Genomic DNA, 19,184 nt, shown 5'->3' with positions numbered 1-19,184 from the left:
TTTCATATTAATTTTAAAACACATCAGCTATGTCTTTCGCACAGTTACACTATCACAAAGCCTGTTGATTCACTACCACTTATTGTTACAGTTCCATCGGTCACTGCATGTGCCAAACTTTACTTATTTCATTTAGAAAGATTCTTTTGAGCTGATAAAAACAAACATACTTTAATATGCAATTGGAAGCCTAGCATGGGATGTTACAGTTCATCCAGGGATAAATGGAACATCAGACACATTTAACAAAGCTTTTAAAGTCTTTGGCAATTATTTTAGCCTCAGATCTATTAAAATTCTTAAATTGGAAAGATCTAACAAAAGAATGCTGCATCTAGATAAATTCATAAATGATTGCATTAATTATCTCTCCAGGAGGGATGAAACTACAGTGACTTAAACTCAGAATTCATAAATGCCTGAATTGGCATTAATGACGAATCTTTGTCAGATTTATTACAGTTCCAAGAACCTAACTTGAGAGTAGGTTACGCATATGGTGAGTGAAGTAAAGGTCTGAATGCAAAATAGGTCAATTCCATGAAGAGAAGATATAAATTGATATGAGAGATCTATAGAATCCATTTATTTTTTGAGGTACAAAAGGTATCAATCAATTACCACAAACAATGTACTAGACATGTTAATGCAGCAGGTAGGATGAAACCAGACACTAAAAATAACTTTAAAAGCCATGCAAAAAACAACATCTCACAAACACAAGTAGTGTCCAGCTTTTAAAACTGAATGCTTCTATTATAAGAAAGTAGGCTATTTCAGAAAACGTGCCAAAGCAGGACACAGGCACAGAAAGCAAACGTGTGAAAAACTTCCTATGCTATCAGTTAAATGATGTGGAACAGTCTTCATTAGAAGATAAACCAGAAGCTTCCCATAGAAAATCAGTGACCTGGACTAAACATTTTGATGTATGTACATTTACATCGATGTGCAACTCATGAATTTCAAAATAGACACAGGAGCAAATGTCACAGTATTGTCAGATGGAGAGCCTTAGTTAACAAGACAGAGCTTACAGCCAACAAATGTTCAGCTCCCTGCCCTAACACTATTGCAGTTAATGTTAAAGGTGTGCTACCAAGCAACTTTCCAATAAAGGGAACACCATATTCAGCAAAACCTTTGTGCTCTTCACAACCAAGAATTTGCACACCTGAGTAGATTTCAATCTTGATTTCAGTCTCATTCTAAATTGGGGGAAATTAAATAACAATGGTCAAGGAAAAAAAAGAAAATTTTCAAAGACTTTGTAAACTCATAATCTAAACAAAAAGCAGAATCTCCTGAGGTTCGATACATTGAAGTGAAAATACTTATCTCATTTCGTCAAACAGCTGGAAAGTTGTCACTATAGGGTTTGACTGAAATGTTTTCTAGAGCTGTCCAAATTGAAAAGGGTACAAAAGGTTTGGGAGATTAAGTCAGGTGGTTTGGGTATGGTTGGTGTTTTGGTGGTTAGTGGTAGATGGGTAAATAAACACAGTTGGGGTGGGTGCTGATTGAACGGTTGGAGGAGATGATTAGAGTGGATGGTTGTCGGTGGAGGGGTTGGTTTGTTGTGGTGGTAGCTCAGTTGTGGTATTCACTTGAGTTGCACTGGATAACTATGAAGTTAAACCAGGTATTAAACAGTGAAATTTATTGGATAAGTATGCAGCTAAGTCCTGCGTCTCTGACCTAAGTCTCTGCCCAGATCTCAGGGTAGGAGACATTCAAGGAGGGTCCCTGGCAGCAGATATCAATCAATTAGATCTTTAAACATCCTGGGCACTTTTCACAATTATCTGTACTTCAACAGTTTCACAGAGTCCAGAGGTGCATTACCCAATGTACACCCGTCTCCAACAATTTTGGAGAATGAAGATATGTGACAGTGACTTTAAAATATTCTCTACATGCTCGGTTTGGAATTGAGGTTGGATGTTTCATTTGAAAGACTCACCATTACAATCTTTCTCTTCAAAATATTTTTAATAATCCAATCTCAGAATGTCCTCAGAATGACAAATAGGGGAGCTCTTTCATGTTTGCATTATCACTATTTCAGTCATTATCATCATTACAAGTTTGAGGTTGGTGGTAACCTAAAGGTTGATAATGACCATCGTGATGAATTATATTTTTACGGTTATCAATCTTAGCCCCTAAGTTCTCCTTCTTTTGTTGCTTTGCGTGTTGGGTGGTGGTTTGGGCTGTACTGTCAGCACTGTTCAAAATTTTCTTTGTCTGTTGTTCATCTTGAAAATTTCAAGAACTATTGGGTTTCAGTTTTAATCATGATTGAGCAAATTACCTGATGTTAACAGAGGTTGATTGGCTAAATGAAATGTATTGCAGACTAACCCCAGTATTCAGTTGGCCAATTGGTGGATACCAATGATTGTGCAGCAACTCACTGCTCAGATAATTGAAATAATTGTTACTGTATGATAAAAACAATTGAAACTAAACCAAAAATACAAATACTCTGCATTAGAAACTACACCAACAGAATTTCACAAATATCACAAAAATGTAAGAATGAAAGCTGCTTAAAGGAGCTGCAAATGTTTAGATCATGATTCATGTTCTTATTTAGTTCTGGGAATATTAAAATCATACAGGTAATTACATGGATGGGATTCAGGGATTGCCAGAACACCTAATGAAATGGCAGTTCAAAAACGGACCTAAATCATTTTTTATGAATGTTGTAGTCTGCTTAGTGACTACTACCTTTTTTGTTTAAAATGGACAAAGTTTGAAGTCACAGGTACTGACACAGCAAATAAAGCCATGAGATTCCATTGGTATAAACAAACAAAATAGGTTTTACTACAGACAGACACAATAATGAAACAATATAAAACAATGCCATTCTAACTTCCAGAATGAACATGAGCTAAATATGGGTAACACCTTAGCAGCATACAGCTAAGGTGTTAACTGTGTTCAAGACAGATCCCCCAGATTTTTCAGCAAACCCCAAGCACTTTTGACAGTGTGGGTCATCAATCTCAAAAATATGTCTCCTTTACAAGAGATTCCAATTCTTCACTGTTGAAGATCTAGCTTTGAAACTCCCTCAAAGCTGCTCTGTCATGGACAGCCTCAATGATCATTTCAATCCTGTTCCGAGATCACATTCCATTGGATTCCGAAAACATTTTTCATTTGGTCATGGATGATGCTGACTAGGCCAGCATTTATTGCTCATCCCTAATTGCCCTGGAGATGGTGTTAAGGAGCTGGCTCATTAATCTGCTGCAGTCCTTGAGGTGGAGGGAGACCCACAATGCTGCTGGGCATTCCAGGATTTTGACTTAACATCAGTTGAGGAATATCAACATCGTTCCAAGTCAGTATGGTGCATGATTTGGAGGGAAACTTGCAAATAGTGACATTTTTATGTTTTAGCTACCCTTAGCCTTCTAGTTGGTAAAGGTCATGTGTTCATAAGGTCCTGGTGGAAGAGGCCTAGGAGTTACTGCAGTGCATCTTGTAAGTGGTTAAATTATTATCAATGTCCACGGGTGGTGAGGGAGTGAACATTGAAGGTAGTGGATGGGTTGTGAGTCAAGTGTGCTGCTTTGTTAGTAATCAGTATTGTATACAGTACTGCAGATGTGGTGGATACCTGGTACTGCTCCTGATGTGCTCTGTTGCACACTTCATTCACAGCACTCCAGCACCAACTCATGAGCACAATCCCAACTGCTTTCTGACAGTTAGCTTCACAAAGGTGACTCTGCCCTGTAGGTTTCCTTAAGTACTGATATTTCTCAGCTGCACCAATCTAATACTGCTTGTGGGCTTCCTCTGCCTCATGTTTAGTTGCAATGAACCATCAATGGCTCCTAGTGCTTCCTTTGTGCCCAACGTGTTCTGGATGACTCTCAGGGATTTTCTTAACCATAGCCCTACCTTGTAGCTGCACCTACTAATAGGATTTGAACTCTAACTTCTCAAAGTTTGCTGCAGCAAGACTTTTCAGTAGGAACTTCTTTCTCTGTTCTTAAATGCCTGACTGACAAGGAGCCCAAATGTATAACAGCCTTTTGCTTTGACTATCTCCAAGCATCTGGCTAAATTTGACTGTTCAGTACATTGTTAACTATCTAGAATGAGTTTGCAACAATATAGCAACTACTGAAACATCCTGTGCCTGTGTTACAATCTTAACAGGCCACCAGTCCACACCTGGCAAATGGATTTTTAAAAATTGGGTTTTTGTTCAGAGAATTAAAGCTAAATTAGTTTAAAGGCATTCAGTAAACCCTGAAAATTTGTCAAATCTATTTTCTTCATCAGATCAAATATAATTGTAAATGAGGAATTTGAAAGTTGGATTGAGAAAATCCTAGAACAGGTTATATCACTCTGAATATGGCTAGAGTTTTGGAAGGTTTTCTGGTTTCAATATATCTGGGTGTTTTCTGAAAAAAATAGTTTTAGTTTGAACCTCAATAAGAGATGGAAAAGCAAATGATAGATAGGTAGTTGGAAGCACTAGTTTTTGGAGTGCTGCTCCAAATGTTAGAGCTTCCAATTAAACCTGTTGGACTATAAACCTGTTGTGTGATATTTAACTTTGTACACCCCACTCCAACACTGGCACCTCAAATAATGACAGGTAGGTAGGTCTGTGCTGTAAACGGAATGAAATAAAAAGGTCTGTGTGAACAGCAGATGAGGTATAATTGTAATTTAATTATTGTGAGTAACAGAAGATGGAAGATTGTTTTGTTTGAAGCTACAGAGAGAATCCACTCAGATTATCAAGGACAATCCAAGCCTGATTATGTTCAATGCAACCCAAAGCCTTACAGCATTTTATTGCAACAGAAAATTATTCGTTGAATTAGCTTGAATATATTGGAAGGGAACCAGAACAAGAGACAAGGCATAAAGAGAAAATAAATTAGTGTTTCACCTCTGAGAATAGCCTGAACTGTGGACAAATTTCCACAGAACCATGGCACACCTTATAGGTGCTCCATACAGATATAAATAACTTCAGGATTGATGTGTCTCATAAGAACATTCTTGGGAAACAAAAAGTAAACCCTAAGTGTATAATGACGTAACTAGTTAAAAGAACTATTGTTAATGTAATAATGTGCATTATGTTAAAGTCTTTTATCCAAAACATTTGTTTTGCGAACAATATTTGAAATCTGGTGGTACAGTTCTATTAATTAAGATGCCATGTTTGGATTTCTATTTACACATTAACAGCCCTTTACCAGATTGTTACAATTAATTGACCTTTTCCTTAAGCTTTGCCATGAAATTGAAATATGAGCCAATCAGATGGAACCATTTTGTTGCATTGAACTTAAGAATGCTCGGAATTGTCCTTGATAACCTCTGAGTGTAGGAGCCTGCTTGGAAATTTTACATCTCCTCCACAACAATGTGCACAATTCACACTTTTCCTCATCTCCTTCTCAATAAGAGCAGACACAATATTCCCTACGGTCATATGTTAGATGCCATTAACATTCTGAAGAAGAAGACTAAAATGAAGATATAGAATAAGAAAGCATGAAACAATATTTAAGAAGGATGTATATGTCCTCTGAAAATATTATTAAGGAGCTATGTTTCAAACAAGATACAACTGGACTTGTACCTGGACAAAGACCTGAAGCTGCCAGGATAGCCCCATCACTATGAAGACTAGGAAAGTAATTTTACAGTCCCCTGCTGGTTGGTTTGCAGGCAGGGAGTTGTAGAATTCTGAGAATACCCTTCAACTATCTACCTGCCTGCCCTGGCAATAGTTGTACAGAGCTTAAAAATGTGTTACTGGAAAAGTGCAGCAGGTCAGGCAGCATCAAAGGAGAAGGAGAATCGACGTTTCGGGCATAAGCCCTTCTTCAGGAAGAAGGGCTTATGCCCGAAACGTTGATTCTCCTTCTCCTTTGATGCTGCCTGACCTGCTGCGCTTTTCCAGCAACACATTTTTAAGCTCTGATCCCCAGCATCTGCAGTCCTCACTTTCTCCTAATAATTGTACAGAGGTCAGGTGAGGTCCAGGGCAATCTGCCAGACCTTCATCCTACTGAGGCCCTTCCCAGTTGTAGTTTTGGTCTGGAAGAATCATGTTATGGATGTCGGCATAAGTCAGCAGTTTAACCTACATGGACATTGGGCTGAAAGGGGGTGTGCTTCCCTTGCAGGCCTTCCTGTCAAATTTGAATGGACCCTCATGGTCTTTTCTACACCCCGGTTGAACCCTCCAGCCCTCCCCCACCCAATGCCTACCCTCAGATATATAACTGGGTCTCCCATCCTGGGTATATCTCTTTGAGATATGATGATATACACCTATAAGCCAGTGTATCTTAAACTGCTGTCAATTGTTACATACCTTGATGGGATGTAATGCATTAATCCTATGACTTGTTGGGCATCTGACACAGCAATGACAGGAGTAAGATCTACTATGTTTAGCTCTGAGTGAAGACTAATTTAATTTTACCTTCAAATAATGAATTAACATATTTTTTCACAATCCTTGTGTGAATAATGCATTGACATCTGAAAGAAGAATGTAATAATGTCTCTGGACTCCACCAAGAGACTTCTGGGCTTCCCACACTTTATTCTATCGGACTAAATGTAACCCGAACAGTGGTCACCACTTTTGGTGTTATGGGGACCAAAAGACTGTTGGCCAATCAAATAGCTAACAGCTCTTTGAAGTGGCTTTTCATTCTAAGATATGGGTGGAAGGCCCACTCAAAACAAATCAATCCATACAAAATGTTGAATGGTTGTGGGGCAGCTGTTATATGTGGGAATGAGTTCCGTGCCAACTTTTTCCGAGCTACTATCTGAAAACTCATTCCCATGTCTCCAGGTAGACTGGAGAAGAATCTATATATTTTAAATGTTGTTTATTCCAACAATGAGAACCATATAGGTCTGTCATGAAAGATCCCTGGAAGGGCAGGGGTGCTATGTCACTGCCGTCACTGCCATTAAGCATGTCTCTGGAAGGCCTCCTAGCTTCCTGTAGATACAAAATATTTCTCCTCCTTTCCACCCCCTCTACCAAGACCTCCAGACAAAGTTCATACTTTGATGTTGACATTTTCCCACGATGTGCCATTGCTCAGATTTCCTAGGTCACTTCTGAAAGACTTACAGCTATTGCTGCAGTTGTAGTGCACCTTCCCTTTAAGAGGTAGTGGATAGCTTTCATTGATGCTGAATAGTTTAACTGTTGCAGGTGACTCATGTCATTGGCTTTGCTAAAGCACTTGCTCTATCAACAATGTGGTTAGCACTGGCTGGACGTTGAAATAATCAAATGTCTGCATCGTAAACAATGGTTGTGTGATAATCGTGCACATTATTCCTTGACCATTTTTGGAGGGCAATAACTTTAGCCTCCCGTTGTACTATTGCTTTTCTTGTCTTGTGTTCATCACTAACTATGATCTTCAGATCATTCAAAATATAGCTGCAAATATTTTATACTACACCAGATTCTACTTGCCAAACAGACTGTGTTAGGTTCTGATCCTTGAATCTTCAATGTATAATTTTTAAATTATGTTTAAATATCTCGCTTGCTTGTCTCTTTCCATTTATGTAATCTCCCCATTAAAAGTTTCATTACTGTAATTCAGGAGAGTTTAAATTAAATTGACAGAAGACGGTTGGGCACTAGTTTATACAAATAGAAAAGAGGAACATAGTGCTTATAAGAACAAGAATGTTTGATATACTTGAGAATTAGCATCACATGAGATATAAGCAGACTAAGAAGGACTATGTAGAATATAAAGGTAATTATAGTGTGTACATATTTTAGATTAGATTAGATTCCCTACAGTATGGAAATAGGCACTTTGGCCCAACCAGTCCACACCGACCCTCCGAAGAGTAACCCACCCAGGCCCATTTCCCTCTGACTAATGCACCTAACACTATGGGCAATTTACCATGGCCAATTCACCTGACCTGCGCATCTTTGTGATTGTAGGAGGAAACCAGAGCACCCAGAGGAAACCCACACAGACACGGGGAGAATGTGCAAACTCCACACAGACAGTCATCCAAGGCTGGAATCGAACCTGGAACCTGGTGCTGTGAGGCAGCAGTGCTAACCACTGAGCCACCGTGCCGCCCACAAAGCACAAACTATGGTGAGTAAGGTTCATGAGATTTAATGGCAGAAATAGCCAGGATAGAGTGGCAACAATGGAAATGTAGCTTAAATATGGTGGGGTTGCATGCTCAATTGTCAAGGATACAATTTGTTCTGAAAAGGTATGAAGAAAAAAAGGGTGAAATAGTGGTAGTACTGATTAGGTAAGACATTATAATGTTGGAATGTGCGCTTGCATGGTCAAAGAGAGAATTGATTTGGTTCAATTTGAGAAACAAAAAGAGTAAGATTACATTACGGAATAGTGGGATCAAGCAGCAAATCTGAAGGAAAATCGCAAAGATGTTTAAGGATTCTAGCAATTAACAATTTATCAATTGGGATAATATTAGAGTAAAAAGAAAGGAGGGGGATAAGTTTCTGCAATGTATTCAGGAGCACTTCTTGACCCTTAACTTTTCACCTCAACTAAAAAGGAAGCATTTCTGGATCTGGTATTGGGGAATCATGTGAGTCAACAAATAAAATGTTTATGAGAAAACGCTTGGGTAAGATGAGCAACTCATAAGGTATAAATTAGCAAGGGATAAGAGCAAGGAACAATCTAAAGTAGAACTTTAAGATTAGAAAATGACTAATTTCATTAGGATGAGAATCTAGCCAAAATAAAACGGAACTACACTTTAATAGGAAGAAATCTGCATGCATAAGCAAGCAACTTTACAAATGAATGGCATATTGGCCTTTTTTTACTAGTGATGCACAGAATATATGAATGAAGAAACCTTACTGCAGTTGTGTGATGAATTGGTTGGACCTCACCTGGTAGGGGTTAGTAGGGTGTATGGAGGGGGGCGGTGAGTGTGTTTACAGTTTACGGTCCTACTTTCCTCATCTAAGAAAGGATGTATTTGCTTTAGGTAGATTACAAACAAGGCTCATTACAATGATCCTGTGTTAACTGAGAAAATGGTGCTATTAATTTTAAATGCAACTGAGTGCTCTAAATATTGCCTAAATTTATTTCAGACACGAGCTAATTAGATTACGGTCAAGGATCGAAAGTAAGTTCGTTGAATTCCAAAAAGTGTAATTCCATAACACATAACTGACTATAGTTCAACACTAAGTGGATAATCTCTTTCAAACAGGCAATAAGGAAACATTGGATGGGAAGTCATAAGCTCATCCCTGTGTCAGTCTAACAACTTTATCCAGTATGTCCCCAGCAAGAGCATTATCAACAGCAGGCATGATTTCCAATTGAACCTCAGAATTTGTGAAGGTAAACAAGATGATCAATTTCCAACAGAAAATGACCTCATAATTCCCTGAAGAGTTAAGGATGTAAATGTCTTAATTCCTAATTGAATCCTTCCTAGACCTCTGTCATTTATCAGAGTAGCAAAGGTTTTATCCAGCATTCCTGCTCGTAAAATTGAAACAGGCAACAATGTTGTGTACTAGAAATGCAAATGTCACCACTCCTATCACTTGAAATAAGGTATGGCCCTCCCTGCTGAAAACAGTCCTGAAATTATGTATCAATACTTTTTATGCTGATACACCAAGTGTTTGTAAGTATTTACATAGTAATTCTAAATTGAATTACTTTGGAGAGTTAATTTTAGGGTGTTAAAAAGATGTGTGAGCTCAAGTTAAAAGTTTCATATTGACCCATATTTTCTTGGAACAGTCACTAACTTGCTTGAGATTTTATTCTGAACATAAGCTACACTTTATTCTTAAAACCTTGCTTTATATTCAATTAAATATGATAAACACAATGAGATAGACTTAATGAAACTGAATACACTCTTAATACATTTTCATTAAAGAATACATTTGTGAGAATCATTTAAATTTCTGGTTCAGTCAATATATAATCAGAATTAGGTCAGGGAAAATAAAACCAATGTACATACGCAACAAGACAAAACTACAGTCAGAACATTCTAATGCTTCCCAGGTTGCAGAACAAAAGATTAGAAGAAACAATTTTTACTGTGAATGTTCATTCTCTTGTTCAGCAATATATCAGAATAAAATGCTAGCAAAAGACAAGGACAAGCAAGTTAAATTATATCATTTGATGAACAGAGTAAAAAACTCACAGACACACAATTTGTTAGTGTAGGAATTTAGATCAATGGCACGAGTTATCGAAAAGTATAGTTCAGATAAGGATCTGAATTGCCCTCAAGTTTTAAGGAAAGTGCATCATGCACTTACCTTATCTTCCAGACGGATCAGTCTGGCTCCTGCAGTGTAGTAACCTTTGTCTAGTCCCTTTTCTATAAGTTAGGATAAAGCATAAAGATTGACTTTAAAAAGAGTTTTGTTACTGTTCTCAATGAATAGTTTTAAGAAAAATGTATTAATAGTTAAGCATGATGTACAATTTATTACACACCAAGCATTTTTGCTCTAAAAAATGATGGACTTGGCTTTATATCCACTGTTTCATCACATAACAGAGTTGAATTTCATTTGGGAAGTATCATCCTGGCCTGATCACAATTTTCAAGGTGATTCACAGCAGTGTAGGCAGGCCAGAAACTTCCTCGGAGCTATTCTCTACACTTTATTTCCACTGTGCAGAAAACCCTTTTTTGGAGCATGAAAGTGGGGTTTCCTTTCACTTCCCTCAAATTTACAACAGCTCCGTCAAATTCACAGCTGAAGACTGCAGGAGCAAACTTCTCAAACATGCTTTTAGCTACACAGAATGTGCATGGTTAGAAAATGTAATTTTAAGAAATATAAATTATAAAAGTAAACAACTAGATAAAATAGCAGTTATACATTAATTACCATCAATTTGTCATTGACTGACATTGACTGACAAAATGATTAGGAAGTTAAAGTATATTATTAACTTATCGGTGAGTTTTTTTAAAGCATGCTCAACATTTGGAGCAGATATACAGCAATCGGCTAAATTCAAAACTTTGATACAAGATTAGTTTCACTGTGGTCCAAGAACCATTTTTAATGCTGGTATGAAAAATATGACATTATTGCAACATATTTGCCAGGATTCTGTGGTTGTGCTAACAGTGAAGCAGCATTCAGCATCATTCCTGAGTAAACCTGACAGCAACTTCTGGCACCTTTGTAGCTGCAATGAAAAACAATTTGAAGTTGCTAACAGTGATATCCCTCTCCTACAAAAGATGTAGTGTAGCATAATTTGCAGATGTAATCTACACAATCAGTTAATTCACATGAATTTTTGAAAAGTATTTTAACCATTAGAAATGTTGAGCCTTGTTGATGGCATAACTGAGTTTTTAACAGTGAAGGTACTGTTAAGTGATAAATAAGCTCGCTGCCTGAAAAAAATAACTTCCCAAGCATCCCATTGCGTAATACGATTTCTATGATTTTTAAGTTAATAAAACTTATTTTAGTTTGGTTTTTAAAGATATTTTAAATGAGAATTTAGCTTCTATCTTCATCCCATGTTTATTTCCCAATCTTTAGTCTGCTTTCTGTAAAATGACTAAAACGTGAACTATAAAACTTTTGAAGAAGGATCACTCGACTCAAAACGTTAACTCCAATTTCTCTGCACAGATGCTATCAGATCTGCTAAGCTTTTCCAGCAATTTCTATTTTTGTCTCTAATTTTTAGGTTTTTTCCCTAATTTGTGGTTGAAGAGAATTTTTCAATAAGTTTGGCTCCCACACATTGTCCGTAGGTGGCATCAGATTGAAATTGGTGCTCCAATACAGACTATTAATGATTAGATTAGATTACATTACATTACAGCATGGAAACAGGCCCTTCGGCCCAACAAGTCCACACCAACCCACCGAAGCGCAACCCACCCATACCCCTATATTTACCCCTTACCTAACACTCGGGGCAATTTAGTATGGCCAATTCACCTGACCTGCACATCTTTGGATAACTCATTCTAACACTTTGTTAATGATTGAGAATGGATTGAGAGTGCTGTTAATTGGCTGGGTTGGCTTTGTCATAATTTCTGTTTACAGGACATACCTGGGTTATTTTCCATATTGCTGGGTAGTGGCCAGTGTTTTAAATGTACTGAAACAGCTTGGTTAGGCATGTGGCTAGCTGTGGAGCACAAATCTTCAGTACTATTGCCAGAATGTTGTCAGGGTTCATAGCCTTTTCAGTATTCAGCATCTTAAACCCTTTTTTGATGCTACATGGAGTAATTTGAATTGGCTGAAAGCTGGTATCTGTGAGTCCTGAGGAGGATGTAGAAATGGATCATTACTCAGCATTTCTAGCTAAAGATGCTGGCAAATGCTTCAGTCAGTTTTGTTTCCACTAATATGCTCAGCACCCCCATTGTAAAGGTGGTGTTAAATGTGAATGTTCTCCTACAGTGAATTTATCTAAATATCTATCACAATTTATGGCTGAATACAGCAGGACTACAAATCTTAGATTTAATCCATTGGTTGTGGGTGACAATGTTGGAAGTGCAGGTCAACGGAAAAAAAAGCTCCAATATTGATTGAAAGTAAGCTCACTAGCTTCTGTATTTTAGTTCACTCTTGTTTTGAGAATATGCTTGTAGTGCAATGGCAGTGTCCCTGCCTCTGAGCCAGGAGGCTTGCATTCAAGTCCTACTGCTCCAAAGTTGTTCATAACAGCTCTGAATAGGTTTATTAAAAATAAACAAAATGGGTTAGGTTTCTGGGGCAACCCTGATGGACAGTATAATTCCATGACAGTGACTATGTTCACTTCAGAAAGGTTTACTAAACAAGGGAATGTCTTTTGAGGATAGATTGTTCAGGCTTGGCTTGTTTTCACTTCCATTGGAGTTTAAAATGAGGGGTGATTTGATGGAAGCGTATAAGATCCTGAATGGTCTTGACATTGTTGATCTAGCAAGGATGTTTTCACTTGTCAGCAAGTCCAGAATGAGGGGGTACTACTTTAAAATTAAGCTTTAACCTTTCAGGACAGGAAGTTTTTCTCTTTGACAGTTGTGTGAGTTTGGAACTCTCTGGCTCAGAATGCAGTAGAGGCAGGTCTATTGAATCAAGGTAAATAGATTCTTGGGAATTTAACCCAAGGTGTCCCTGATCTAGGGCAAGGATACTACCACTGTACCATAAAAAGGCCGATTAAATAGATTCTTATTAAGTGAGGGAATAAAAAATGTTATCAGATGTGTGGATAGGGATGTGATATTCAGAATACAAAAAGTCAACAATGATCTTACTGAATGGTGTGGAAGACTTGGAGGACCAATTGAAGTATCTCTGCTCCTAGTTCGTATTTTCAAAATTAAAGTTTCTTGCATAAATAGAAATTTTAAAGTTTTAATGGAAAACATTCCAACAATTTCAACTTTACCTGAAAGAAAGAATGCAGGCTTTCCCAAAGAATGATCCAACCTAAAATATGGACAGACGGTACTTTATTATTATTGTAACTCATTGCAACTGCAAAGTAGTGATGTGATAGTACTGTGTACTTTTAGGAGCTCATTTCCATTTCTCGAAACAACCACATTTTACTTATTATTGGTAGATCTTCCCTGCCGTTACTCATTAGTAGTTTCAGACATGGAGTATAATATTATTCTTGTTATAACCATTTGTCTATAGCTGAAGTTGAGCAAACCTTCTGAAGCAGCATGTTGTTGCCCATTTGGCTTGGTAAATATCCGATACACCATACAGATATTCCAAGATATATTCTTTAGTCATAATAATGCAAAAACTTACAAAATGTATTTAATTTTTTTGAAGAAGTAACAAAGAGGATTGATGAAGGCAGAGCAGTAGATGTGATCTATATGGACTTGAGTAAGGCGTTCGACAAGGTTCCCCAGGGGAGACTGATTAGCAAGGTTAGATCTCATGGAATACAGGGAGAACTAGCCATTTGGATACAGAACTGGCTGAAAGGTAAAAGGTGGTGGTGGAGGGTTGTTTTTCAGACTGGAGGCCTGTGACCAGTGGAGTGCCACAAGGATCGGTGCTGGGTCCACTACTTTTTGTTATTCACATAAATGATTTGGATGTGAGCATAAGAGGTACAGTTAGTCAGTTTGCAGATGACACAAAATTGGAGGTGTAATGGACAGTGAAGTGGGTTACCTCAGATTACAATGGGATCATGACTAGATGGGCCAATGGAATTTAATTCAGATAAATGCAAGATGCTGCATTTTGGGAAAGCAAATCTGAGCAGGACTTATACACTTAATGGTAAGGTCCTAGGGAATGTTGCTGAACAGAGAGACCTTGGAGTGCAGCTTCATAGCTCCTTGAAAGTGGAGTCGCAAGTCGCTAGGATAGTGAAGAAGGCATTTGGTATGCTTTTCTTTATTGGTCAGAGCACTGAGTACAGGAGTGGGGAGATCATGTTCGGCTGTACAGGACATTGGTTAGGCCACAACTGGAATATTGTGTGCAATTCTGGTCTCCTTGCTATCGGAAAGATGTGAAACTTGAAATGGTTCAGAAAAAATTTACAAGTATGTTGCCAGGGTTTGAGGATTTGAGCTACAGGGAGAGACTGAACAGGCTGGGGCTGTTTTCCCTGGAGCATCGGAAGCTGAGGGGTGACCTTATCGAGGTTTTCAAAATCATGAGGGGCATGAATAGGATAAATAGACAAAGTCTTTTCCCTGGGGTCGGAGAATCCAGAACTAGAGGGCATAGGTTTAGGGTGAGAGGGGAAAGAGACCTAAGGGGCAATTTATTTCACAGAGGGTGGTAGGTGTATGGAATGAGCTGCCAGAGAAAGTGGTGGAGGCTGGTACAGTTGCAACATTTAAGAGGCATTTGGATGAGTATATGAATAGGAAGGGTTTGGAGGGATATGGGCCGGGTGCTGGCAGGTGGGACTAGATTGGGTTGGGATATCTGGTCGGCATGGACAGGTTGGACCAAAGGGTCTGTTTCAGTGGTGTACGTCTCTATGACTCTATGACTCTAGCTGCTTGAGGAGAAAGCCTAAAAGGGGGCTGGAGTGAAATGGCTGTGAGAAAAAGGGCTAAGGGAAACCACAGCCTCCCTGATCATTTGACCTTGACAGCAGTTTTCAGGAGCTGATACCTTTAAGCTTGTCATTTGCACTATTTAGAGACAAAAAAATTGGATGAACAACACCTCATCTTCTGCCAGGGTTGGAGGATTTGAGCTATAGGAAGAGGCTGAACAGGCTGAGGCTGTTTTCTCTGAAGTGTTGGAGGCTAAGGGGTGACCTTATAGAGATTTACAAAATTATGAGAGGCAGGGATAGGGTAAATAGGCAAAGTCTTTTCCCTGGGGTCGGGGAGTCCAAAAGTAGAGGGCATAGGTTTAGGTGAGAGGGGAAAGTTATAAAAGAGACCTAATGGGCAACTTTTTCACGCAGAGGGTGGTACGTGTATGGAATGAGCTGCCAGAGGAAGTGGTGGAGGCTGGTACAATTGCAACATTTAAGAGGCAATTGGATGGGTATTTGAATAGGAAGGATTTGGAGGGATATGGGCCGGGTGCTGGCCAGTGGGACTAGATTGGGTTGGGATATCTGGTTGGCATGGACGGGTTGGACTGAAGAGTCTGTTTTCATGCTGCACATCGCTATGACTCTATGACTCTAAATGTTTACTGTTCAAAAATCCCCTAACAGCATTTCTTAAGGTGTTGTGGCTTCGTTGGATTTGCAGAACGTGCTGAAGCTGCAAGTATTTAATTTATCCTTTTCCTCATTGATATAACTTATCTCTTGTAATATTTACATGCTTCAAAACATTTATTCCCTTTATCCTATTACTGAAGTTGTCACTACTATTGTATCACTCAGCAATTCACATTTAACACTCCAAAGGACACACCTAACAGAGGTTCATTCCCATGATCTGGATCTGTCTGATCAAAGGTCTGGCTCAAAAGGTCAACTGTGCCTGAATAAATAAAACTCAAATTCCCAGAACAGTCAGCTCATAAGTTTTTTGCATTGTATTAAATTGAATGTAACTTGAAAAATATAGTTTAAAGACATAGTTTTCTGATGCCTAGCATAGAATATCAGGTTAACTATACATTTACTTTAATAGTCCTTGCACACTTTCCATAGAAACTATGTCATGAAGATATTAGACAAAAGAAAACGGCTCTGAGCATATATGGCCTCAGATGGGCTCTACCCTACCAATTCTCATATACTGTTATGTTTAATAAAATCTGTTCACTCACCTGAGTATAGGCCTGATCTCATAAACCCAAATATCATTTGAGTTGTAAATTATTGGTTTTGTTGTTTGAATATACACTATATGTTATGGTTTTCCTGGAGTACAGTAAAAATGCACCTCTCATGAGGCATTATCATATGCACACAGAGAGTTTATCCATAGAAGCTGGAAATAGACGCTCAAATAACATTTTGTTCTCAGCCTCAGGCTTCAGACAGAAAGTAGACCTAGTTGGGGAAAATTATAAATCTTATGGGGAAGTTTGGAATTTTTACAGAACTATATAATGTTGAGGTCTTTGTAATGATCAAAGTCTGAATGCTAACTTTAGATGACGAAATAAGGAGAAATAATGGGAATTCTATGAAAGATGAGTGTTTTTAAAATCAGTTTTCTAATATTTATTTGGATTTTTATTTGTACACATTTTGGTTGATCATATTACTGATTGTTTGGAACAAAAACTTGCATTATCAATCACCAATTTCTGGCCTCTAGATGAATGCTGCTATGAAGTGTAACACCTGAACTGTGGTATTTTTGTAAGTTGACTCCAAAAGCATAAGTTTTAGGTTAGATATCTTTAAATATACAATGCAATAGACCTTTGACAGATGCAAATCTTCCAATTAAATAATGACACATACTCCCTGACTTGGATGTAACACAGTTCTCTGATTTTTCAAATTATCTAAACTGATTTCTTATATCCTAGTTTGAAAAAGAAATGGCTAAATGGTACTTACATTCTTAGCGGAAGAAGTTGGAATATGTGCATATGGGAGTTTCCATTATTCTATTCTATAATTCTATGAATTCATTCAAGGTGTTATGATAGCAATTACAATTATCAGCAAAATTGTCTATGTATATAAAACTTCACCTTCTTTGTAGTTCTTTGATCCGGACCATCATATTCAAGTGCCCCTGGGAATATTGTTCAATTACATCTCGCACATCATATGGTTTTCGAGCTTGCTGTGGAATACATCACAGAAATGTATAGGATTTTAACAATCTTCTGTAAGTCAGGTTGTCTCAGATAACGAATATATAAACTCTGTATCAGAGCTTAGAAATTCAACTGTTCTTTGGTAAACTAAGAGACAGATTACAGAGTATGAATTTTAAATCAAATCTCTATCCATATTCACACCAACCAAGAGACAATCATGATTTGATTTTACTTCTTTTTTAACAATGGTTGGTTGTGTATTTCTCTACTCCTTCTGTTTATGGATTTATCTTTGTGAGGACCTTGGCAACACTGTTGTAAAGTTAAACCACAAACAGTTTCTTTCACATCTACACCTGGAAGGTGGAGGGATATTACGCACAATAGGCACACTCTCAGAAATACACAAGGAGAGACTAAATCGTCTCTTTATCCTTTTTCACTTCAAATCAACACCAACTTAACTCCAAAACAACAGAGGGATTCCTTACTTTTACATTGGAGTCCATAAGTCAAATACTGGAGTTAACAGTATTTGGAATTTCTTTATAGGAGAGTTAATTGGCTAGCTGGCATTTGAAGAGTCATAGCCAGTTTCATCACTTTAAAATTCCTTCAAAGTTCGTCTGAGCAATATTGCTGAAAGTTCTGTTTCATTGTTTTGGCAAATGAACATTAATTGTTTGTAGAAAGCACAAATACAGTTGGTGGTTGCTTTTGTGCAGGCCAGAAATTTTTTCTATGTCCCAGATTTTGGACTTTTGATATTGTAGTTATGGTAATGAGGTTAGTCAGGTGGACATGATAGAGTATGAGTTCCCCGATTGGGAATGTTAATCTGGTCCAATCAGGGATCCCAGGCTGTCAGATAAAAAGTAGAGTGTCTATACATGGTCTGCGGACTCCGCAGCGCCACGGAGCGGGTGGTTGGACTGGGAGTCGGTGAACCACCACAATCTGTGGGAAAAAAAAGACAAAATAAAAAACAAAAAGAAAAAAACTAAAAAGAAAAAACAAAAAACAAAAAAAAAGTGGAGTGTCAGACATTCTGACACTCTGATAGCTGGCTCTGAGGGAGTTGGATCAGTGTCAAGGACTTTCTGTGTGCAAATAAAGGGTGACTTGGTGACAAGGTACCAGCCCCGATAGAGTTTTTTCAGGTATGATAAATGATGTTGCATAGAGTACCATTGACCCCTTCAGTAACAAAATCGAGTCATTAACAGGCAGTTGAGTTCTGGGTTAAGCACTGTGTGCATAATCAGGAGACCAAGCCTGCTTAATGGTATGGAGAAACAGTCACCACCAAGACAAAGGCTTGCAATGCAAATAAACAACTATCTATGACCCATCCTAGAGGTTATCATTAACATTAATGGAACGTCATCTTGTAGATAGAGATTTTTCTTTGTAGGGATTTTTCTTGGCAACAAATATTCTCAGTAGGAGTTGTAATAAAATAGTTAGCACTATAATCCCATCATGAGATATGTGAGACGTTGATTATCCAGCTGACTTCGAAGTCTGAGCTATCTCTGGATAGTTACTATTCAGTCCAGCCATGTGATCATAGTAGATACTTTTGCTGGGCTGTTAATATGATGATATAATGTATAAATATGTATTAAATTTGTTTTTTTAAAATGCCTTTGCCTGGGGTTGGGGAGTATGAATTTTACTTTACTTTCATATGTGTTTTGATTAAAAGGAAACAGGTAAAGAAATATTTATGCATATTATTCACAAACATAGGTCACATTTATTCAGTTATTTGATGGAATGTCAGCTTCAGCTTGCATCTCTTCATGTAATGTCCCCAAATGATGTCTTTGCAGATAAGTAGTTCTTCATGATGGTACCCAAAAATCCTACATTAGACATTGCATTAAACACAGACACCTTAATGACATAAACAATT

General features: G+C 37.9%; 1 protein-coding gene across 1 annotated transcript in view; it reads right to left on the bottom strand.

Annotated features, from left to right (window-relative positions):
* The window catches only part of kcnq1.2 (potassium voltage-gated channel, KQT-like subfamily, member 1.2), a 567,343-nt gene that overhangs the window by 198,182 nt on the left and 349,977 nt on the right, over window positions 1-19,184 (bottom strand). The window contains exons 15-17 of the mRNA XM_072552112.1: window positions 17,195-17,289; window positions 13,476-13,516; window positions 10,358-10,419 (exon numbers count right to left, since the gene is read on the bottom strand). Of these exons, the coding sequence (XP_072408213.1) occupies window positions 10,358-10,419; window positions 13,476-13,516; window positions 17,195-17,289 (198 nt within the window). The remainder of the gene's footprint in view (window positions 1-10,357; window positions 10,420-13,475; window positions 13,517-17,194; window positions 17,290-19,184) is intronic.

The sequence above is a fragment of the Chiloscyllium punctatum genome, chromosome 32, assembly GCF_047496795.1.
Source record: "Chiloscyllium punctatum isolate Juve2018m chromosome 32, sChiPun1.3, whole genome shotgun sequence".
Classification (NCBI taxonomy): Eukaryota; Metazoa; Chordata; class Chondrichthyes; order Orectolobiformes; family Hemiscylliidae; genus Chiloscyllium; species Chiloscyllium punctatum.
This window is presented reverse-complemented; position numbering and strand designations above follow the sequence as displayed.